This window comes from Microcaecilia unicolor, chromosome 3 (assembly GCF_901765095.1).
Source record: "Microcaecilia unicolor chromosome 3, aMicUni1.1, whole genome shotgun sequence".
Taxonomy (NCBI): Eukaryota; Metazoa; Chordata; class Amphibia; order Gymnophiona; family Siphonopidae; genus Microcaecilia; species Microcaecilia unicolor.
In genome coordinates, this window is record NC_044033.1 from 70,962,136 (window position 1) to 70,987,139 (window position 25,004).

General features: G+C 38.6%; 1 protein-coding gene across 1 annotated transcript in view; it reads right to left on the minus strand.

Annotated features, from left to right (window-relative positions):
- KCTD3 (potassium channel tetramerization domain containing 3) overlaps nt 1–25,004 on the minus strand; it is a 263,829-nt gene that overhangs the window by 149,729 nt on the left and 89,096 nt on the right. The window contains exons 7-9 of the mRNA XM_030196030.1: nt 15,417–15,507; nt 6,809–6,999; nt 1,726–1,841 (exon numbers count right to left, since the gene is read on the minus strand). Coding sequence (XP_030051890.1) covers nt 1,726–1,841; nt 6,809–6,999; nt 15,417–15,507 — 398 coding nt within the window. The remainder of the gene's footprint in view (nt 1–1,725; nt 1,842–6,808; nt 7,000–15,416; nt 15,508–25,004) is intronic.

Genomic DNA, 25,004 nt, shown 5'->3' on the forward strand with positions numbered 1-25,004 from the left:
TTTCAAATATTTGAACGTCTGTATCATATCATCCGTTTCTCCTTTCCTCCAGGGTATACATGTTCAGGCCAGCAAGTCTCTCCTCATACGTCTTGTAACACAAATCCCATACCATCCTCATAGCTTTTCTTTGCACCGCTTCAATTCTTTTTACATCCTTAGCAAGTTACGGCCTCCAAAACTAAACACAATACTCCAGGTGGGGCCTCACCAACAACTTATACAGGGGCATTAAAACCTCTTTTCTTCTGCTGGTCACACCTCTCTCTATATACAGCCTAGCAACTTTCTAGCTACAGCCACTGCCTTGTCACACTGTTTCGTCGCCTTCAGATCCTCATATACTATCACCCCAAGATCCCTCTCCCCATCCGTACATATCATACTCTCACCGCCTAACACATATGTCTCCCGTGGATTTCTACTCCCTAAGTGCATCACTTTACATTGAATTTTAATTGCCAAACCTTAGACCATTCTTCTAGCTACTGCAGATCCTTTTTCATGTTTTCCACTCCCTCCCAGGTGTGTTGACAATTGATTCCCCTCCCCCCTTTGAACTATCATCTCTTATTTCACCCTGTGTCTGTCTTGAATAGACTGTAAGCTCTGTCAATCAGGCATCATCCCTTAGTGTTTATGTATAGTGCTGCTTATGCCTAGTAGAAATAAGTAGCAGTAGAAGTCATATAAGTATATATTTTTTTAATTTGCAGAATATATTTTCTATGGTCTTCTAATATGATATTTTTAAACATATTTTAAGTCTCATGTTGACTTTTAATCCTTATGATTGCTCCTTTTAATTTCCTTCTATTTCCTCATTTTTCATAGTTCCCCTCAAAGCTATGTCACCATAGTTGCTTTACTGAATATCAACCCTCTGGTTCAGAGTTGAGAATAGTCACTTTTAACTTGAATTGTATATATATTTGATTTGTATTTTATGTGTTTGTATTCTATTGTGCATAATTTCAAGGCTAAAAGGCAAGGCAAGAAAATAACTTCTACTTCAGTGTTATTCTTTCTGATTTAAAAAAATTAAAACATTTTCATGGGTCCTAGGCACTGTGCCCATTGTGTCTAATGGATAAGTCTGCCCAGAGGCAATTTTGTAACTGTGTTCTTAAGTGCCAAGATTACTGGCACTTTTGCACATATGTGCACTACTTGCCATTAAATGGCATTGTGTGTAACTGCATGAGAGCTGTACACCTGGGCTGAGCATTGAGGTTTCTCCCATTTACGCATCTAAGTTACAGAATACTGTAACTTACATGAGTAGCATTGCAGGACTTAGGTGCACCCAGTTAAGCCTGTCACTGATTTGGCATAATCAAGTGCAGCTGTGTGCACAAATGAAGCTTTGTGCTTGTTATTCTACAACAGCATCTGTGCTTACAGCTGCCATTATAGAATTGGATTGGATTGGCACTCAGTATGTGCCATTGGGGCACCTAACATAGGGCGCCCAGTTATAGAATTGCTCGGTCTTTTTGGAGGGAGGGGTACAGCATGGGTGGTGTCTTATTTACTTATATTTTGTAACAATGAATAAATGGTATATGGAAGTCAGCCGTGCAAAAAAAAAAAAAAAAAACACACACATGGAAAGAAAGGGCATCTTCTGCACTAATAGAGAAATGAAAAATATTGTTTACTTCTTGATATGTCACTCTTGGAAGACTTTAATCATATTACATTCCATTCTTCAAAGTGACTCACCTGCCAATGTTGAGTCACAGCATTCCAAACGCCTACTTTCCCCGTGTGACTAGTTGCCACTAACTGGTTTCCAATGAAAAAAAGAGCATCCACAGGCACACTAAGACTAAAAACTCCTATAAACAAATGTGAAAAAAATAATAACAAGGAAGAATAACAGAACTTTCACAGTTTCAAGGTATCAAAACTTTCATTATTCCCTCCTCAGTGCGGATAAAATTACTCACATTAAAAAAGGGCAGACAGCAACAGGTCAAAGAAACACATTTCCCAAGGAAACTGCATAATCAAATCTCCATGTGCACTCTGTTCCTTATACAATGAGCTGCACTTGAATGGGTATTGCAAGCCCCATCTGGAGGCTCAATTTTGACTTTCCGAGGTATTTGTTTCATTACAACCTTGTATATACATTATTTGTGTACCTAACACATGGGAGAATGTATCTACTTATCTCACCAGCGAGCCTAATCTCAGAATCATGTAACTATATTCATTTTAGATTTAGATTTTATTATGTATAACCCGTCCTTATCCAGAGTGAAGTACAATATACTCATAAATACATGAAACATACCAAACAAAATTAAACAAAACCTAAACTGACATCAATATTCATGAACAGATGATCACCAAAATGTCACCAAAGAAAACTATCAGCATAGTCCTACATTTTGAAAAGCCTTGATGTTCCAATCAGTTCATCTTCTAGTCATTCCATATAGTTTTTAAAATCAGCCGACTGTTTAGAACAAATGTGGATTTTTCATCTTACTTCTTTAGAACCTAAGGGGTATGTTTACTAAGGCGCGTTAGCATTTTTAATGTGCCTTTAAAGTTAAGGCGCTTCAAATGATAACATGACAATGCATTCCTACAGGCGTATTAGCATTTAATGCGCGTCAGCCATTAACACACATTAAAAACTTTTAACGCGCCTTAGTAAACATATCCCTAACAGTCATAATGCTGCGATTGAATGGAAATCTTTATTTCTAATGAAGCTACGACTGGTTCAGCTAGCTGTTTCAATGTTTGACTGTTTTTTAGCCAATTGAAATATAAGGTTCTCCTCTTCCTCCTCATGATTGGAGAAGATTTTGAACACTATTTATAGCCACTAGCCAACATTTTTATTAGAAGCAACTTACTAGAAACTGTTGACATTGTTCTGAGTTCTATTTGGTTCTGAGTAATTTACATTGCTTCTTTTTGTTAATGGTAACGCAAACAAGCTTTTTCTCTCCTGTTCATCCCCTAGCTGGTTCTCCCCTGATGAGGTTGTGGTGAAATGGAGGGCTTTGTTAGAAGTACTAAAGTTTAGATTACTCGTATGCCGCTTTGGTGAACCCAAATTTTAACAAGCGCCTTCACCTGGAAAGTTATTTTGTTTTCTTGTTTTCCTAATTTTGAAATATATAATCTTAAATAAGTTGGGACTGTTTTTGTACACTTTCTGAAGTGTGGAGTTTTTCAACCAATGATGGTGATTTTTACCAATGACTTTAATTATATTGGGTAATTCATGTAATCCACTGAGGTCTTTTCTCCATCTAATGGTTATTTTGGAGTCTTTTTACTAAAGGGTTGGTGTGTGGCAATTTGGAACTGCAGGCCTAATGCGGCCTCCAGCAGTAGTTCTGGCGCCCGTAACCTCCGTTCACAGGATAAATCCCTCCTCTCAGTACCCTTCTCCACCACCGCCAACTCCAGGCTCCGCTCATTCTGCCTCGCCTCACCCTATGCTTGGAACAACCTTCCTGAACCCTTACGCCAAGCCCCCTCCCTGCCCATCTTCAAGTCTTTGCTTAAAGCCCACCTCTTCAATGCTGCGTTCGGCACCTAACCCTTACCGTTCAGTGAATCCAGACTGCCCCAATTTGACTGCCCCGATCGGACCGACCGTTCACTTGTCTATTAGATTGTAAGCTCTTTGAGCAGGGACTGTCTCTCTTTGTTAAATTGTACAGCGCTGCGTAACCCTAGTAGCGCTCTAGAAATGTTAAGTAGTAGTAGTAGTAATGGAAATGCCAGAAAAATATTACCATAGGGGGCTATAGAAATGCTAAGTAGTAGTAGTAGTAGTTACCCAGCGGTAATCGAGCAGCACCACGCACTGCCTGGTTACTGCCAGGTTACTGCACAAGCCCTTACCACCACATCAATGAGTGGCGGCAAGCGCTCCCCTCAAAATGGTCACACGGTAAGTGCAAACTTACCACGTGGCCATTTATTTTTTCAGGCTTTTTACCCACTGCCCAGGTGTCTTTTGTCAGTTAGCGATTCAGAAGTTCAGCACTGAGGGACATTTTACACAGGCTTAAAAGTTAACTTGGGTTCCTTGAAGAAGAATCAGCAAAACGTGGTACATGTTAGGAGCCAACAACTTAGAGTCACATAGCAGCTAAGTATTTTCAATTTTATATAAAAACATACTACATGGTACGCATTGACATTTGAAAAATATATGAAGTGTGCGATGATTAAAAACGTCAGACTACCACCTCCACAGGCAGCCTTGAGAAATGGAAATGCTGTCCAAAGATGTGAGAGACTGAGAGAGAGAGAGACGTGCATGTGTATACAGTACTGTGAACTAAGTCTGATTATTTTTTCTTTCTGTAGATTAGCCCCTTTATTGTGGACCGTGAAGTAGCTAAGCAAAACACTGGCAATCTCGGCTCTGCATGTGCTTTCTAAAGGTAAGTGCATTTGATATCTGAATCGATAAAGCAGGAGTTTTACTCACTTATTCTAGCAGAGCTATGGATTGCCTTTTTTGAATATTTAAAGAAGTGACTGTATACATAGATGTTTTATAAGAACATGGATAGTGAAAATTTAAAAATGAAAAATATGCTTCATCGGAAGGTTTTTGCCAGTGATGAAGAGTAGTTCATTAAGATCACATTTCGCTCTATAAATCTGTGGATTTGGAGCTCTTTGAGGCTTTTCCTTCCTTTTTTTCTATATATATATATATCTCTGATTCTGAGTGAATCAGTTTGTTTGGCGTTTATATTTATTGAAAAAAATATGCCTAGGTGTATTCTCTATAATACATCAAAATTTTATAGAATAGGCTTAAATTTCTGAGCGGTATACAGAATTATGCCAAGCGCCTCTCCATGCAACCAAATTTAGTCGCGGTTATTTACACCATGTTGTAGTTGGCATAAATTCCAACTCCTAGGTTAGATGCAGAGTGGTTGTATTCTATAACATGCATAGATTTTAGAAATGTCCACACCCCCTTTTAAAGTATACGACTTAGAATTTATGCACACCACATTAATTCCAATTTAATGCTGATAATTGCTTGTTAACATCCACTTAACGGAGCTGATTAGCTAGTTAAACAATTAAGTTACACACATTGTTATAGAATGCGCTTTGATTTCTGCATGGAAATTAAGGTGCTATACATAGAATCCCAGGGAAAATGGATAAAGATGGAGGCAATGTTGTCAAGTTGCTTGACTCAAATCTGCAGGTTCTCTGGTGAGAATTCCAGGAAGCTTATGGAGATAGACAACACTTTGGGTCAACATGATAGTGAAGAATCAGTGTGTTTTAAGCCTTAAAATATACTGGATATTTTCCTGCATTAATTATCTCCTGTCATGTATTTCTCCTATTTGGCCAACAGGTGTTGTTTCTTTGCTGTAAAGAAAAGAGAAATTAATGTTCTTTTCTTTAGTTTTAGCACCAAACAGGAAGCAAGAAGCAGAATATTTTTGAAATGTTCTTGTTCTGGGCACTTGAAGTTGCTTACTATGAAGGCTGGTAACAGATTCTGGGTACACTTAAGACCAATATGGAGGAGAGTGGTGGAAAACAAATTGCGAATTTGGTGAGAAGTGGGAAAGTTAGTGCTGAATTGCATACTGTAATTTAAATATTCATCTCCCCCAAACGGATGAATTTTAACTGGGCAGACTAGATAGGCCCATTTAAAATTTTGTATCCATCGTTCAATGTTAACAATACAATGTACAACATAGACAAATGCTTCAGGAAAGTGAGGATCTGAGGCAAATCTAAATAGAAAGATTTCATTTAATTCTTAACATTTTAATTTTTGAGTAGGTTATATGTAATTACCCAATAGAAATATTAAAAGCCTTAGATTTGTGGGTTTAGAAGGTGACCTATTAACCTTTACAAAAATGACTTTTTTTCCCTCCAGTGCATTTGATTTACACAACAACTTTTATCTAATTTTTCCACTCTGCTTACAATTGCATACTTCTGAAAGACATAGGGTCCTGTTTACTAAGTCGCGCTGTAAGTGCGCAAACCTTTTAGCGTGCGCTAATGCTAGAGACACCCATAGAAATATAATGGGTGTCTCTATTATTAGCACACGCTAAAAAGTTTGAGCGCCTACAGCGCGGCTTAGTAGACAGGGCCCATATTGTCATGTTTTGGGTAGATTACCTAGTAGCAAATTTCTGGCAACTGGAAGAGCTCTCAAAAGGAAGCGTGGATATTATGTTTACTAAAATCACTGCAACAAAGCAAACTGGATCACTAAGAAATAAAGGGGTCCTTTTACAGAGGCGAGCTGAAAAATGGCTTGCGGTAGTGTAGGCGTGGGTTTTGGGAATGCGCCGATCCAGTTTTTAGCATGCCTGTAAAAAAGGCCTTATTTTTTTGCTGAAAATGGATGTGTGGCAAAATCAAAATTGCCGTGCTTCCATTTTGGGTCTGAGACCTTACTGCCAGCCATTGACCTAGTGGTAAAGAATCCGGCCTTTAATGACCTATGCGTGTCCATTACACGCGCCCAAAAAAAAAATTTGGATGCGTGTATTGGACGTGAGCCTAAAATGAAATTACCACAAGAGCTACATGGTAGTCGGGCAGTACTCCATTTTGGCAGGTGTAGACGCTTATGTGGCTTAGTAAAAGGGTCCCAAAATGATTTGTTCAACACCACAGTATCAGAAGTAGAGGATATTTCTACTGGTTTGCAGCGTTTCTCTGAATCCCAATTCAGAGCTCTAGTTATTACACTACATTTTTCGCCAGTATTTACAACTTAAAAGTAAAATAATGGACCACAGTTGTTAATTCTCACCTATTTCGCTACCACTACCACCGTCCTGAATGCTCCATAGGATGATGCTGCTCTCTGATGCAATAGCCACCATCTTGTCCTTGTCTCCATGAGGACCACCAACCACCTTGGCATTCAGAGCCACGCGCTCAATAGTCCAGTCCAGATATGGACTAGAAAACACTTGTTGCCACCCTGAAGATTCTTTAATCCTGCAAGGTAAATTAAAAACACAATCTAGGGAATAAGTTACTACTGCAAAAGCTTTTCTCCCAACATAATATAAAAAAGATTTATCATTATAGTGTCCCATTTTACTATAAACTCAAACATGATCAATACTTTAAATTTATCAAATTAAGGACTGATAGGTGCAAGTCACATACCTCTTGATAATCAGCACTTCTCCTCACTGTAAGTACTAATCCTTTCTCTCACCAAGGATGAAAATGCTTGTTATTTAAAACAGAGAGAAGAAAGGCGGATCCACCACAGTTTGATCCAGAACAAAATTTGCTCTGGTTTTGCCAGTATTTTTCTTATTGAAACTACTGGAATATCTTTACTACTAAATCTGCAGAAGTTTCTGCACAGAGACTATATTTTGATAAATCTGTCTTAAGGTGTACTAAGGTCTTACGGCTTTTAAGTGGATTGCATAACATCACAAGGAGTTTCAGTGGGATCTGAACTGGGCTTCCCTGGTTCTCAGCCTGCAGCTCTAACCATTAAGCTATTCATCCATTGCTTAACTGTATTGCTTAAAAAGGTCAACTAAATTATGGAAGCTACCTAAAAATGTGCCAAATATTTAATTTTGTGATAGAAAAGCATAGATAATATACACAGAAAGTTAGCACCCTCCTGAAGCCTCAAACTAGTTTGAAAATAAACATGTAAAATTTATAAACCCCCTAGATACAGAAGTCTACTTATATTTAAGATCTAACTTCTTAAGAGACTAATTGCACAGTCACTAGAGTTTGCCAAGTACTGTACTTGTTTATTTAGTAAACGATGGACTAGAACTGCCACTGTGGTCTTTGGAGCTACTATAAATTTCAAAAGGCCAAAAGACATTAGCTCTAAGTTTCACCTTTTGCTAGAGCAGGGAATAAACTTTCCTTGGCATCCAATTGCACAAATTTGGGAAAATAAGTCTTCTTAAGGAGAGGAACTGAAAGATTTTTGTGAAGAGTTCTTTCTTCTCAAGTGAGGAGCCACTTAGGTTGTACTGTGGATTTCTATAATCCTCTCGAACAGTCTGAGAATATTCAGATCATGAAAAGAGGGAATTAAAATGTGGCAATCCAATCTGAGATAGGAAAAAGATATACTACCAGATCTGGAAAAGCCTGCACTTCTCTCTGCACATTATTAAATCCTGTAGATTGAAAAGTTTGTGGAGTAGTATGATCTCAATACTCCATCTCCAAAAGATCCTTGCAATAGCCCCTGACAAAGTCATTGAACATTTTCTGTAAAAATGGAGATGTTCTGATAAAGATAATGTATCTGCCGTAGTCACCAGAACTGGGAATAAATGTTGGTGGCTTTATCATTGAAGAGTACAGTTGGGATGTGTCTGGCACAATGGTAATGCACCAAGAAGAAGGTTACATCACAAAGTCTTGTACAAAAAAAAGATAGATGTCTGTCTGTGCCATTCTGCTCTAAAGTATCTCTTCACAAAATGGTCTCTGGCACAATCAGATGTACTCTGAAAAGCTCAGCTTGGCTTGCCATCTTTGTCTCTGCTAGAGTTATGACTGATCTTATGCATAGATGATGGCGCATAATTATTTTCTAACTTTTTGCACTCTGGCGTGCCACCATGGTTGCGGTATTCTGCAGTAAGATGTTGGTGCTCTGTGCCATGTAATTTTTGAAGTTCCTCCTGTTCAGACCTGTTAGATGATGCTGAAGGTGTCTGTGCTTTAAGATAAAGTCTCAGCTGAGACTGGCATCTTCTTCAAAGTGTTAAAACGTGGCCCTTTCATGTAGAGAGTTTTGGAGCAACTGCATGAGGAGATGGAAGCAACAAAAACAAAGGATCTGCGAAACTGCAAAGAGTTAGCCAACCTCAAAGTGGATATTTTCCTCAGTTTTAATAGTCTTGTCTCTCTCTCATATTGGTCACAAAATTGACTGAGGCTGTACTTCCAGGCTTGCAGGGACATGAGTCTACATTCATAGAAGTCCTCTTTGGTAATGTGTTATGCCCAAACAAATGGCACTAAGACCATTATTTTTATTACGTTCCTGAATCTCCACTACCCCAGCTGCAAAGGTCTAAAATATAAATTAACATATGCTTCCAGTTTCTCCTATATAAACACGCAAATATGGAATGAATTACCAAAATCCATAAAAACAACACACAACATAAAAAATTCTGAAAATTACTGAAAACCAACCTATTCAAAACGGCATATCAAAAAAACCATCCTAAACACCAGTAATAAATTTCCACCAGAATGACACAAGATGTAACTTTTAATTTTCTGATTGTTTCAAACTAATCTATTCACAATTGAAGTGTATTATTTCTGACTGTTCAAGCTGATTTATCACGATTGAAGTTTAATTTTATACCTTTTATTTCTCATCACGAAAATGAACTTTCTTCACCTGGATATCTAACCAATTCTGTCATTTCCATCTTAGCTATGTATTTCTCTATTCCGGAATTGGTGATCATCATTACGGAACAATGTAAGCCACATTGAGCCTGCAAATAGGTGGGAAAATGTGGGATACAAATGCTACAAATAAATAAATAACATATCCATATGTACATAGCGGTATTTACATGAGTATATCACACAGGACATGCACAGGGGTTTTTTTTAAGTGCTCGTCTTGGCCAAAGCTTTATAGGAGGGATTAAGGGTGTCATTTTCCTTAATCCCATGTATTTTATTTCCACCTCTAAATGAAACAAAGTTTTTAAAAAATGTGGCATCAATACTTAACTGGCAGCATCTATACATGAAGGTTTGTGAATGGAGCAAACTACAGTTGAAGTGGAGCCATTTACATGTAAGAGTTGTCACCACCTCCATACGGAAGATGCTGGTTCTCTGCTGTTCATCATTTCAATGTATATCTTTGTAAAATGGCTACTTCTGCTACAGGTGCTCACTACTTTGCTGTTTCACACACACACCAAGATAAAAGAGGTGGTATAATTATTACTTTAAAAGACTATTTACAATACATAAAAACAATTTGCCTGGAGAGGAGGCGATAGATGGAAACCCACACCAAGGTTTTGAATACCTTGGAGTATATTCACAGCCTGCATTCCCCTCTGGATTGGCTGGCTCTCCCGGGGCGTTTGATATCATCTCAAAGTGTCGCAACCTCTCCCCATAATCCCCAGCCGCTACTGCAGGGTGTCGGAGAGGAGGAGCTAGACGGAGACCAACACCAAGTGTTGGAGAATGTTGAAGTATATTTACAGCTTGCACTCCTCTCTGAATTGGCTGGCTTTCTGCAGCGTCTGATATCATCTTACAGCGCTGCCCCTCTCCCTATAAAGCCCAGCCGCTACTGCGATGTGCGTCCACAGGGTGTGGCTGAAGGGGCATGCCAGGCCCCTTGGAGTACAGAGGAAGAGAGAGGGTACTCTAGTCATCTGGGTAAGCCTTCTTCTTTCTCCATTTTTCACATCTGAATTAACTGCTGTTAATATTGATTTTTACATCTTAATGGGGGAAAACAGGAAGATAGTGAGAACATCAATGCCAGCTGTCAAGGGTCCCATGTTGTACCAGGGTTGAAGCCAGTAATAACATCTGATGTTTCATCATTCAAGAGAGCTTCTTTTAGATCCTTGGCTTAAGTTCCCCGACTACTGAGGTTTTTTCCCCCAAAGAAGTTTGTCTTTCCACCTGAATTGGCACCAGAAATTCCTATTACTCAAAAACACATTACTACATAAGACTATAAGAATAACTATACTGGGCCAGACCAATGTTACCAATCCCAGGGCAAGTAGTGGCTTTCCCATGTCTATCTCAATATTAGACTGTGGACTTTTCCTCCAGGAACTTGTCCAAACTTTTTTCAAACCTAGATACACTAACCGCTGTTACCACATCTTCTGGCAACAAGTTCCAGAGCATAATTATTCGTTGAGTGGAAAAATATTTCCTCCTATTTGTTTTAAAAGTATTTCCATATAACTTCATCGAGTGTCCCCTAGTCTTTCTACATTCTGAAAGAGTAAAAAAAAATAGATTCTTTTCTACTCATTCTATACAACTCAGGATTTTGTAGACCTCAATCATATCTCCCCCCAGCCTTCTTTTTTCCAAGATGAATAGTTCTAACCTTTTTAGCCCTTCCTCATATGAGAGGAGTTCATCCTGTTTAGCATTTTGGTCATTCTTCTTTGAACCTTTTCTAAATTCCACTATATCTTTTTTGAGCCACAGCAACCAGAATTGAATGCAATATTCAAGGTGAGGTCACAACATGAAGTGATACAGATACATTATAATAATCTAGGTCTTATTTACCATCCCTTTTCTAATAATTCCTAGAATCCTGTTTGCTTTTTTGGCCACCACCATACACTGAGCAGAAGATTTCAATGTACTGTCTACAATGACACTAACTCTTTTTCTTGGGTGCTGACTCCCAAGTGAACCCTAGCATCAGGTAACTATGATTCAGATTATTCTTCCCAATGTGCATCACTTTTTCATTTGTCCACATTAAATTTCATCTGCCATTTGGATGCCCAGTCTTCCAATTTCCTAAGGTCTCCCTGCAAATTTTCACAGTCCATATGTGTTTTCACAACTTTGAATAGTTTAGTGTCATCTGCAAATTTAATCACATCACTTGTTGTTCTGATTTCCAGATCATTTATATAAATACGTTAAATAGCACCAGTCCCAGTACAGAACTCTGAAGCACTCCATTCTTATGGACAGTTGTCAACCAGACAGAATCACTATTGAGGAGTGTTGTGTCTCAATTATGTTCTTTTACTACTAAATCAATTTCTAAGTTTAAGCAGAGAGAGCAACACAGCGTTCCAGTCAGTAGTGCGTCGCTGGGGGTTGCCAAGCAGGGATCTGTTCGCCAGTGTCCAATGCGAAGGTGCCCAGGTTATTTAATCTGTCACTTATGAACTTTAATGCAATACCACTTTGTATTTGTCATCCCGGAAATGGCGTTTGCCATTACGGAATAATGTAAGCCAAACTGAGCCTGCAAATAGGTGGGAAAATGTGGGATACAAATGCAACAAACAAACAAACAAATAAATAAATGTTTCCTTTCAAGTGAATAATATTGAGAAGAAAATTTCCTCCTTGCAAAATACCAGCGTTTCTGCAATTAAAGATTGTCTCTTCTTGAATCGTAAGCATGAGATAATGGAAAATAATATAAGGAATCAGAACCTTAGGTTTAATTTTCCAATAACTTATTACCTCTCAGCAGAAATGCTGGCAAGGAAATATTTTAAGGAGGTACTCTGCCAAATTCTAAAATTCAATTTTGGTTAAGTGTTGTTCTATATCTATGAGAAAGGTTTTCCTGGAAGGTCAGGAGGGTGATCAAGCAGTTTTGGGTCCAGCAGACAATATAGATTTGACTGCATTTTTAGAGAATTCTACAGATTTCATTGCTGCTAAGGCCACCCTCCTGATAACCTTTTTACACAAAGGGGGTAAATCTGCAGTATTAAGAGGTTACTTTAAAAACATATCTATGCCCTTTTCAAGGAAAACCATACAGAGTTTTCCAGATGTGTCCAGGAACACTCAGGGACCCTTTTACAAAGCCACATAAGCGTTTATGCACGCCCGTGTGCCAAAATGGAGTTACTGCACAGTTACCTGGTGGCTGATGCAGTAATTTCATTTTTACCGTGCGTCTGATACGAGTGGCCGAAAAATAATTTTTATTTCCTGACGCGCCTACGCATGCCAAGTGGCATTTGACGCACATAGGTCATTTCCGCCCGGTTACCGCGTGAGACTTTACTACTAGGTTAATGGCTGGCGCTAAGGTTGCACAGCTAAAATGGACGTGCAGCAATTTTGATTTTGCTGCATATCCATTTTGGCAAAACTTTTAAAAAGGCCTTTTTTACAAGCGCGCTGAAAAATGGATTGGCGCGTGCTCAAAACACACGCCTACACTACCGCAAGCCATTTTTCAGCGCACCTTAGTAAAAGGACCCCTCAATTAGCAAAGAAAGCTTTTTTAGCTTTGAAGAATCAGGTACTGGCTTTAGATGCTTCATTTTGTCTCTGATTCCCCTGTAAGAGTTATGTTTCACTGCAGGGAACTCAATATATATTTCATGATTCTTCACAAATGGAGAAATTATTTCAAGAGCATAGTAGATACTGTTAGGCTGACTGGAGAATATAGAGTTCTATGGTATGGATCCAGTCTCATTATACTTAAGACTTGTTCTTAGAATTTGTTGTTGTGCTTTTTCTGAATTTATCTCACCCTCTCCCATAATATGGGCTGTTATGTTAGATGAGTTACTCATCTTTGATTTTTTTTTTCTGGTACCTCCTTCGGGAATGTAATCAATGATGTCTACATTTCCTTTGGATTATGACAGAAATATATGTATTATCTCAAATTTAAAAAAAAAAAAAAAAGATTTGCTTATGTTGGAAGGTCTGGAAATTTTAGTTTTGATCTCCACAGCATTTAATGTAATTTTATGTTATGGTGCTCTAGGAGTACTACATACGGATTTTTCTCCTTTTATTAAAATCTTGGTAGAAATGAATCTCCCTTCAAAAGTGATTTTAGGCAATTTTAATTTGCATGTTGACAAAAGTACTAAGATGAAACTGTTCAGCTTTTTGTGTACGTTTTGGATATGTTGGGGTGGAAACAGATGTTTGATGCGCCAACACATTGTGGTTGTCATATTTTAGATTTCTTTTTTTTATAGATAAGAGGATACCTTTTCATTTTTAAACAATTAATGACATTTTTACTGTTCCCTGGTCTGATCATAGTGCTATATCATTTTGTTTAAAGTTGGAATTTGAGAAAGATTTGCAAACCATGCCAAAATCCTATCTACTACTAATAATCATTTCTATAGCACTATTAGACGTACACAGCGCTGTACACATTATATGCAGATACTTTCTCTGTCCCTAGAGGGCTCACAATCTAAAGGACCCTTTTATAGAGCAACGGTAAGACCAACTTGGGATTACTGTCAGCCCAACGTGGCTGCCAGCGGTAGTCCCACCCCGACACACGCCATTTCCGGGGGGAGAATAAGCCCTCCAGAAATGGCTTGTGCGGCGGTAACCCAGTGGTAAATCGGGCAGGTTACTGCTGGGTTTGCGCAGAAGCCCTTATTGCCACCTCAATGGGTGGCAGTAAGGGTTTTCCGTCGCATGGCCATGCGGTAAGAGTTCTCTTATCGCATGGCCTTGTGTGCTGGGGGCTTTTTTTACCCACTGCGGTAAAAAGGGCCCTGGCACACAGGAAAAATGGCTCCCACTGCCAGCACGGGGCCCTTTTTCCTGCAGCTTGGTAAAAGGGCCCTTAGGTTTGTTAGTTTCTTTGTACCTGGGGTAATGGAGAGATAAGTGATTTGCTCAGAGACACAAGGAGTTGCAGTGGGAATCGAACCCAAAGTCACAAGGAGCTGCAGTGGGAATTGAACCCAGAGTCACAAGGAGCTGCAGTGGGAATCGAACCCAGCTCCCCAGGATCAAAGTCTACTACACTAACCATCTTTCCACGTAGTGAGGCTGGAAGAATACCAGGCCTCGTTCTTTCAAATTGCAGGACCTAAACTGTGGAATACTCTTCCTTCTTATTTAAAAACATACTTGACAGACAGAGGCATTTAAAAAAAGAAGTAAAAACATATTTATTTAGGCAAGCTTATGAGGCAGACTTAAGTTATTTTAAACACTTAGCCTAAAAGAAATGACATGCTTTTAATGAGGTAGTAAAGATTAGGATTTGTTAGTGATTTTGTCTGTTATTATATACTATGAGTTTACTAATTGTGATCCACCAAGAATTTTAGATCATGCGGAATATAAATGGTGCAAATAAATAAATACATGTGCACTCCTACAAGTATTTTAGAGAAGGTTGTATGCCAGCAGATCCTTTTCTAAAATACCATGAGAACTGAGCACATCCTGACCTGGACATCTCAAATTCCGATCTCTATTTATGTGTAAAATGGTCATCAAAGTCTGTGGTCTCGCTATTTGCTATTTTTATGCTACAAGTTGGGCAGGGTTTGAAGCCTGACTTTGCCTGCATCATGGTCTCTTGGTGTCTAGGCAAAAGCCAGAATGAATTAGCTGGGCAGATTTTGTTTGTTTTTTAAGAAAAAGAACAAAAAAGTGAACAAAAAATACCAAAGACTAGAAAAGAAAAACTCAAAGAAAGCTGGGAGAGCTTTCAGCAAAGTGGAAAAAAACAAAATGATGTTATTAACTGCACCAAGTGGATTGTTGTGTGTGGGGAGAAGTTTGAACTGCTGTACAATCCAGGTGCCACTGGAAGACTTCACTAACTTGTGTGCTGATTCAATCACACTTGTTAATGGAGAAAAGCAGTAAGTGAAAAAAACACCAACTCACAAAAACATTTATACCTGTAGCAAACAACAAAATGAGCATATGCAGCTACTATCCAGTTGTGATGGCCAGCTACTATCAGTACCTTGCGTGGATCCACTGGGAACCCTGCAAAAGAGTAGAAAAAAGAAACAAAATACTAAACATAACAATTACATATTTCTTATTCTCAACACAAACTTGAAAAATAAGTACTAACAGAAAAACTTTTCAGGAAATCAACTTGTTATTTTCAGCAGATTTTGGTGACATCAATCTCTCTGTGTTGAAAAGCGAGTAGGGGATGACCAAATGACTGGCAGTAGGCAGATAAAGTGTCTGATTACATCTATTGTGCAAGCACCAGAACAGGACCTGACACAGGGCCCTGTTTCAGTAGGACAAACCACCTACTTCAGGGATCTTCAACAACTGTCACCACGAAACAAATATATTAAAAAGCAAAAAAAATAAAAATGTATATGTATATGTAAAAAGAAATTATGTCTAAGTATAAATCAAAAGAGACTGATTATTTACGTAAGCCCAATGCTAAGGTAGAAGTAATTCTAGGAGGAAAAAGCCTCAAGAAGCACTTTTTCCACTATCTAGGCGGAAGAAGGGCTAGGGCTACTTCATCATTGGCAAAAAACCTCCTAATATCAATCGCTTGTCTTATATAGAAATCAGAATGGGGAACTTCAACCACAGACACAATATTGTTCCTCTTAGTTAACTTTCAAAAGAAGTACTTAGCTTGAGGAGCGGGTCTTCCATCAGTGTTCCTCCGTATAAATCAGACCGTGGTTAACGGTGGCCTCCGTTTACGCCACTGCTGCATCAGAACCACTGGTCATTTGGTCTGCCGAAAAATCAGAGACATTCATGATCAGCTGAACTATATACTAAAAAGACAGCCTGCTGTACATGTAGCTTACATTCCGTTCAGTCCGTCGACGGATCACGAAAGACAGCAGTATATTCAAACATGGTGGCTATTTGTACTTCAGGACCGTATTACCTACGATAAAGAAGTTTGGAGGCAATTGATGATAATCACCGATTATAAAGAACTGACTCAGGACCCAACTGATGCTTTAAAAGAAAAAAATTTTGCTATGACAGGAGAAGCTTTTGCATCGAGTCTGATCACTCAAAAAGAGTTTCAGTTTTTAAATATTAAGGCACACACTCTACCGAAAGTACATAAAACTCTGATAGACCCCCCCCCCCCCCCCGGACGCCCGATAAGTCTCGAGTAGAAGATCAGTACTAGAACCACTATCTGTTTATGTTGACACTTTTTTAAGACCTTTAGTGGCCAAAGGTAGGTCATTCATAAGAGACTCTACTCAATTCATGAATCTACTGGGTGAATGGTCTGGTTTGATGGAAGTGAGCTTAGAAGTGCAGCTTGTCACCCTAGACATTGTATCTCTCTACACTGTTATACCCCAGAAAGAAGCTCTAGAAGTAATTAAGGGCTTTTTAAATGAACAAGGACATGTCACAGTGGAACTAAGGTCTTTCATATTAAAATTAGCCTCCACAGCGATGGAAAAGAATTATTTCAAATTTAATGGAAGAATTTTCCAGCAGATTTCAGGAGCCGCAAGGGGGGCCACGATGGCTCCGTCAATTGCTAATCTATTCATGAGACATTTTGAAGACCTGTTTGTATACCCATGCCGCTATAAAGATAGCAAAGTTATGGGTACGTTACATTGATGACGTATTTTATGATTTGGCATGGAGACGATGAACTTCTTAATCAATTTAATATATATTTGAATGGATGTCATCCTAATATTAAATTCACTAAAAATGCAGACTGGCAGGAATTGACTTTTCTGGACGTTACTGTAAGAAGTCTAACCGCTTTGAAACATCCGTCTATAAAAAAAATTACTGATTGGAATACACTTTTTTCATTATACGAGTTGCCATCCGAAAGCCTTAAAGGACAATTTACCTTTTTCATAACTTTTACGGTACCGAAGAATCTGTTCAGAAGACAGCAATTTCCGACACCAAGCTAGGAGTCTGAAGGATCGTTTACTTGAAAGAGGCTACCCTAAAAAAGTAGTGAAGAATGCCTATAATAAGGCTAAATTTAATAACAGGGAGCTACTTTTACAGCCCCATTCGAGATCTGAAGAGACTGAGTCATCTGTCCACACTTGTCTGTACAATATTCCAGTGTCTCCGAATGACTTGTGACACTTATGTGATGAAATATACTACACAAGCCTCGTACATGTCACAAGTCATTCAGAGACACTGGAATATTGTACAGACAATGCCATTATTTACAGGATCTAATATAAGATTGGCGTACAGCAGGGGTAGCAACTTGAAAGAAATGCTTTGCCCCTCGACCTTCAGAACCATTCAAGATAGTTCGGTGACCTTCAATGGACATAAAAGCTGTGGCCACTGTCAGATGTGTTCTATTATGCTTGAAACCAATTTACTAATAGACCCTGTAACTGGACATAGGTCTACCTTGCTCACTAACACCACTTGTAAGTCAAGTGGGGTAGTTTACTGGAGTGGGGTAGTTTACTGTTTAATTTGTCCCTGCAAAAAACTTTACGTTGGTAAGACTTCGCGTCAACTATATGTGAGACTAATAGAACATAAAAGTGTGATTACGACTAAGAAAACGACCTCACCATTGGCAGTTCACTGCACGGAATTATCACACTGTTTTACTTCATTGAAGTGTGTAGTGCTACAACAAATCGAAACAGCTGAGAGCGATGATGATTATCGCCGGCTTCTTCTCAGAAAAGAACAGCAATGGATTTTCCGACGATACAGTATCCCCGAAAGGGCTTAATGGAAAAACAGAATGGGCACATTTCTTTTGATCACCCTGAAGTACCATCTACATAAATGAACCGATAGGTCTAGATCAACAGGGCTCTGATTGGGTGATATTCTGAGTGTCTGATGTCATAAAAAGTACAAATAGCCGCCATGTTTGAATATACTGCTGTCATTCATGATCCATCGGCTGACTGAACGGAGGAATGTAAGGTACATGTACAGTAGGCTGTCTTTTTAGTATATAGTTCAGCTGATCATGAATGTCAATGTTTTTTCGGCAGAACAAGTGACCAGTGGTTCTGATGCAGCAGTGGCGTAAACGGAGGCCACCGTTAACCACGGTCTGATTTATACGGAGGAACACTGACGGAAGACCCGCTCCTCAAGCTAAGTACTTCTTTTGAAAGTTAACTAAGAGGAACGATATTGTGTCTGTGGTTGAAGTTCCCCGTTCTGATTTCTATATCTATAAGACAAGCAATTGATATTAGGAGGTTTTTTTGGCAATGATGAAGTAGCCCTAGCCCTTCTTCCGCCTAGACAGTGGAAAAGGTGCTTCTTGAGGCTTTTTCCTCCTAGAATTACTTCTACTTTAGCATTGGGCTTAAGTAAATAATCAGTCTCTTTTGATTTATACTTAGAGTTACTATCAGGAGTAGAGACTCGTCCCCTTATATATTATTATAGTTCATCTCTAAAAAAGAAATTATGTCAGCATATTCAATTAAAAAACAGCATATGTAAACAAATATAAAACCAGAAATACATTTGTATTCATGTATGAAACTGTACAAATATGAAACAAATACATTTAAAAAATTAATGTACATAATATAAAAAAAACATAAAAGCATCAAAAAACAAATGTATGTAAGAAAGCTAAAATATAACAATATATGATACTGTACAAATCAATCTATAAATATAACGGTGGGCTTGATGGACCTTCGGTCTGTCCCAGTATAGCAACACTTATGTACTTATGTATATGGTTCAATGCATAAAGACAGAAGAACAAACACATGTAAATTAAAATCTTAAAATGTAAGCATAGGGTAAGACAATTATAAATATAAAAGTATACCTGAAACATAAGGATTGTTGGTTCCCACCTTAAGTAATTCCCTTATTTATCCTGTTTGTCATGATTAAATTGTAAGCTCTGTCGAGCAGGGACTGTCTTTTACATGTTCAATGTACAGTGCTCCGTACGTCTAGTAGTGCTGTAGAAATGATAAGTAGTAGTAATAGTAGTAGCATTTTATACAGCGTTTTGGTTTTGTATCTTCACTGCTTCAGGTCTGTCAATTTTTCATGTATTTTTGGCGGGCAGTTCTGCTCTCACTTTTCCATTGCGTTAGGCTAGACTACAGTCCTTTTGCAATATTTGTGGGTGGTTCTCCCCTCTCTTTTCCCGTGCATTTGGTTGAACTAGAGTCCTTTACCAGCATTTGCCTTCATATTTTTTACAGTCACATATATTTCTTAAGCCATATTAGCACCTTTTGAATGCTGTATTGCCATTTGATTCTTTTCTCCCTGTCCTTGCATTTTTTGATATTTTAAATAATCGTTTTCACCTTTGCCGCTGCATATACTTATCGTGTTTTGGGGTTTACATTTTCAATTTCTACTCCATTTTATCACCTTTATTATTATTATTATTGCATTGTGCTATTGGTTTCTTCATTTTAGCTTTTGACATCTGCTTACTCTCATTTTTTAGTAGCACACGCTTTTCTGTTTAATCACAATTATTACATTGCTCCAGCACCACAGATTAGTAAAGGTTGCTTTATTTAATTTGTGACGTTACAAACTTTTTAAACATCGTTCAATTGGCAATTCCCTTTCAAGCAGTTTTCTCAAGGACTGTCATCATTCCACATACCCTTTCATATTCACTTTTATATTTACACATTAAGGGCCCCATTTACTAAGCTGCGATACAGGCACACTCGAGTTTTTAGCGCACGTTAAGTATTAGCGTGCTGTAATCGTGTAGATGCCCATAATATTCCTATAGGCATCTACATGGTTAGTGCGCACTGATTTGCGCACGTTAAGTATTAGCGTGCTGTAATCGTGTAGATGCCCATAATATTCCTATAGGCATCTACATGGTTAGTGCGCACTGATTTTTAGCAGCGCTAAAAACCCCAGTGCACCTTAGTAAACAGGGCCCTTAGGTTTTTATTGGAGATAGACCACCGTTTTTTGTTTTTTTAACTTTGAGGTTTTTTTAATCTGTTTCCTTGGCGTGCGTATTTTTATTTTTTAGTGCAGTTTGTTTACATTGCTACATTTAAGTCAGTATACAGTGAATTATCTGGGTTTCAGGTATACATTTATGTCTTACCTTGTAATTATATTTTAACCCCCATTTACTAAGCCACGTAGCAGCTGCCGTGCTGCAACGCCAACACAGGCCATTCTAAGTTAATGGGCTATGTCTGCATTACTGTGCGGCTTGGTAAACAGGGGATAAGATTTTAATTTACATGTGTTTGTTTGAACCATATAAGGGTTTCACATTATATTTATAGATTGATTTGTACAGTATCATATATTGTGGTTATATTTTAGCATTCTTATTTGCATGTGTTTGTTTTTTGGTGCTTTTATTGTTTTTATATTATGTACATTGATTCTTTTACAAATTGGTTTCATATGTTTATTTGTACAATGTTATACATGAATACAAATGTTTTTCTGTTTTTATAATCATTTGCATCTGCTGTTACTTAATTGTATATGCTGACATTTTTTACATTTCATTTTACAGGTACAGTTGTAGATTTTTTTGGCTTTTTAACAATTTTAATATATTTGTTTTGAGCTAACAATTGTTGAAGACCCCTGAAGCAGGCGGTTTGTCCTGTCAAAACACAGCCCCATGTTGGGTCTGTTCTGGTGCTTGTACAGCAAGTGTGTGATTACGTCTATTGGAAATCATTTGGTCATCCCCTACTTGCTTTTCAATGTTTAGATTTACCGTAGGTTTTTTTTCCTGTTTCTTGCTGTTGTGTATCAATCTCTCTGCAACAAAAATGTGACAGCTTCAGAGCAGGAAAATTGTGTGATCAAGTGGTTGGCATAATACAGAAACACACATAAAACTAAGCTACTTACCTTTAGCAAATGTTCTCCATGGACAGCAGGATATAAAACCTCATAACTGGGCAATGTCATCTGATGACACGTGATAAAGGTTCTTCAGCTTTGAAAAAACTTTCTAGAAACCTTTAATAGGCACAAATATGTACGTGTCTGACTAACTGCCTTTGTCATTGCATGAGACCTCCTCAGTGAATGAAACAGATGACTTAAGAAGAAAACTCCTAATGAAGTGGAGGGGGGGGGGGGTGCAAGGACTTATAACTTGTTATCCATTAAGAACAAATGTTACAGGTGAATAACTGTTTTGCCCAAGGATAACAGGATAGCAGGTCCTTAACTCCCAAGCAACAGGCTGCCTTCAACAGTAGAAAAGGGGGAATACATGAAAGGCAGTGCTAACAGGCAGACATCTAAAGCTGTTTTTGGTTGCAAAATAGTTTTATACTTTTTTCTTAAATTTTTAATAAAGGCGGTCAAGGGTCATGGATTTGATATACCACCTTTCTGTGGCTACAAACAAAGTGGTTTACATATATTACATGCAAGACTTTTTCTGTCCCTAATGGGCTTACAATCTATGGCAGTTTAGAAATCAAGAAAATGGGCCCAACGGGGATGGAGTTGGATTCTATACCTCAAAAGAGAATCCGGAAGACAGACTGGCCAAATCTACTCTAGGTGTGCTCCCAACACCCTATGCTTGGAACAACCTTCCTGAGCCCTTACGCCAAGCCCCCTCCCTGCCCATCTTCAAGTCTTTGCTTAAAACCCACCTCTTCAATGCTGCATTCTGCACCTAACTCTTACCATTCACTAAATCCAGACTGCCCCAATTTGACCGCCCCTATCGGACTGTCCGTTCACTTGTCTCTTAGATTGTAAGCTCCTTGAGCAGGGACCGTCCCTCTATGTTAAATTGTACAGCGCTGCGTAACCCTAGTAGCGCTTTAGAAATGTTAAGTAGTAGTAGTAGTAGTAGTACTATGATATTGTGAGACTTGATATGGCTCTCCACGGTAAGTCCTAGACCAAGTTTGTTTGTTTTTTTTTTTAATCTAAAGCGTAAAGTATGTTCAGCATTGTGCTTATGTGATGTAGCAATGAATGTTGGAAGGATGACTGAGGTAGGAATCTGATACCACCATATGAAAGCAAGTATAGAATCACCCTACTGATGCAAAAATCATTGTAGGGTGGATCACTAGTGCCTGTAACCCACTAATTTTCTGTGCTAAAGTGATCACCCCCAAATATAGGACCTTCCAGATCAGGTAGTTCAGGTAAAAAGAATCCATTGACAAACTAGCTTTCATAATCTGGGCTAGATCAACACTTAGGTACCTAGAAACAGTGAGTGCCTTGGAGGAAGGCTTCAATGAAAGTTTCAATGAAAGTAAACCCTGCAAAAAAGTAAAGGCTGCATAGAAGTGGTTTAGCTTTTTTCTAGTGTTGATAAGTGCCAACTCCACTAAGATGAACTCTAAACCTAAATCAGAGAGGTGGAGAAGTTATTTTATCAGATTTTGTATGGGACAGAAAAAAGGATCTCTGTCCTTCCAACCATACGTCAGTAGACCTCTTCTACTTAACACCATAACATTGCCTAGTGGCGTCTTTCCTAGAAACCAGAAGTGATACGTTGTCAGGCAGATTCTGGGAAGCCAAGGGTACCTTTTCAACATCCAGATTGTGAGGGAGGGGAACTGTTGTCAGGATTTAACATTATACCTTGAATCTGCATGATCAACACTGGAGAACCTACAACTTGGGTACTTAAAAGTAATAGGACCTCCATTACCCTCCATTCTGATACCTCCTGGAGGAGGAAGAGGCTGGATCATAAGTGGGCTTGGATAAAGTGATCATAATATGATCGGATTTGATATTAGCTTTGAAGTAAGTATACATAGGAAATCAAATACGTTAGCGTTTAACTTTAAAAAAAGAGACTATGATAAAATGAGAAGAATGGTGAAAAAAAAATTTAGAGGAGCAGCTGCGAGGGTCAAAAATATTCATCAGGCATGGATGCTGTTCAAAAACACCATCCTGGAAGCCCACGCCAAATATATTCCGCATATTAAAAAAGGAGGATGGAGACCAAACGACAGCCGGCGTGGCTAAAAAGTGAGGTGAAGGAAGATATTAGAGCTAAAAGAAAATCCTTCAGAAAAGGAAGAAGGAACCGACTGAAAATAATAAGAAATAGCATAAGAAATGTCAAGTCAAATGCAAAGTGCTGATAAGGAAGGCTAAGAGGGACTTCGAAAAAAAGATTGCGATGGAGGCAAAAACACAGAGAACAAATTTTTTTTAGCTATATTAAAAGCAGGAAGCCGGCAAAAGAATCAGTTGGACCGCTAGATGACCGAGGAGTAAAAGCGACGATCAGGGAAAACAAAGCAATAGCGGAGAGATTAAATGAATTCTTTGCTTCGGTCTTCACCGAGGAAGATTTGGGTGGGATACCGGTGCCAGAAATGGTATTCAAAGCTGATGAGTCGGAGAAACTTAATGAATTCTCTGTAAACCTAGAGGATGTAATGGGGCAATTCTACAAACTGAAGAGTAGCAAATCTCCTGGACCGGATGGTATTCTTCCCAGAGTACTGATAGCACTGAAAAATGAGCTTGCAGAGCTATTGTTAGTAATATGTAATTTATCCTTAAAATCGAGCATGGTACCGGAAGATTGGAGGGTAGCCAATGTAACGCCAATTTTTTAAAAAGGTTCCAGAGGAGATCCGGGAAATTATAGACCGGTGAGTCTGACGTCGGTGCCGGGCAAAATAGTAGAGACTATTATTAAGAACAAAATTACAGCGCATATTCAAAAGCATAGATTAATGAGACAAAGTCAACGTGGATTTAGTGAAGGGAAATCTTGCCTCACCAATCTGTTACATTTCTTTGAAGGGGTGAACAAACATGTGGATAAAGGTGAGCCGGTTGATATAGTGTATCTGGATTTTCAGAAGGCGTTTGACAAAGTAACTCATGAAAGACTCCAGAGGAAATTGGAGAGTCATGGGATAGGAGGTAGAGTTCTATTGTGGATTAAAAACTGGTTAAAAGATAGAAAACAGAGAGTAGGGTTAAATGGTCAGTATTCTCAATGGAGAAGGGTAGTTAGTGGGGTTCCTCAGGGGTCTGTGCTGGGACCGCTGCTTTTTAACATATTTATAAATGACCTGGAAATGGGAGTAACTAGTGAGGTAATTAAATTTACTGATGACACAAAGTTATTCAAAGCTGTTAAATCGCAGGAGGATTGTGAAAAATTACAAGAGGACCTTACGAGACTGGGAGACTGGGTGTCTAAATGGCAGATGACGTTTAATGTGAGTAAGTGCAAAGTGATTTATGTGGGAAACAGGAACCAGAATTATAGCTACGTCATGCAAGGTTCCACGTTAGGAGTCCTAGACCAAGAAAGGGATCTAGGTGTCGTCGTTGATGTTACATTGAAACCTTCTGCTTAGTGTGCTGCTGCAGCTAAGAAAGCAAATAGAAAGTTAGGTATTATTAGGAAAGGAATGGAAAACAAAAATGAGGATGTTATAATGCCTTTGTATCGCTCCATGGTGCGACCGCACCTTGAATATTGTGTTCAATTCTGGTCGCCACATCTCAAAAAAGATATACTGGAATTAGAAAAGGTGCAGAGAAGGGTG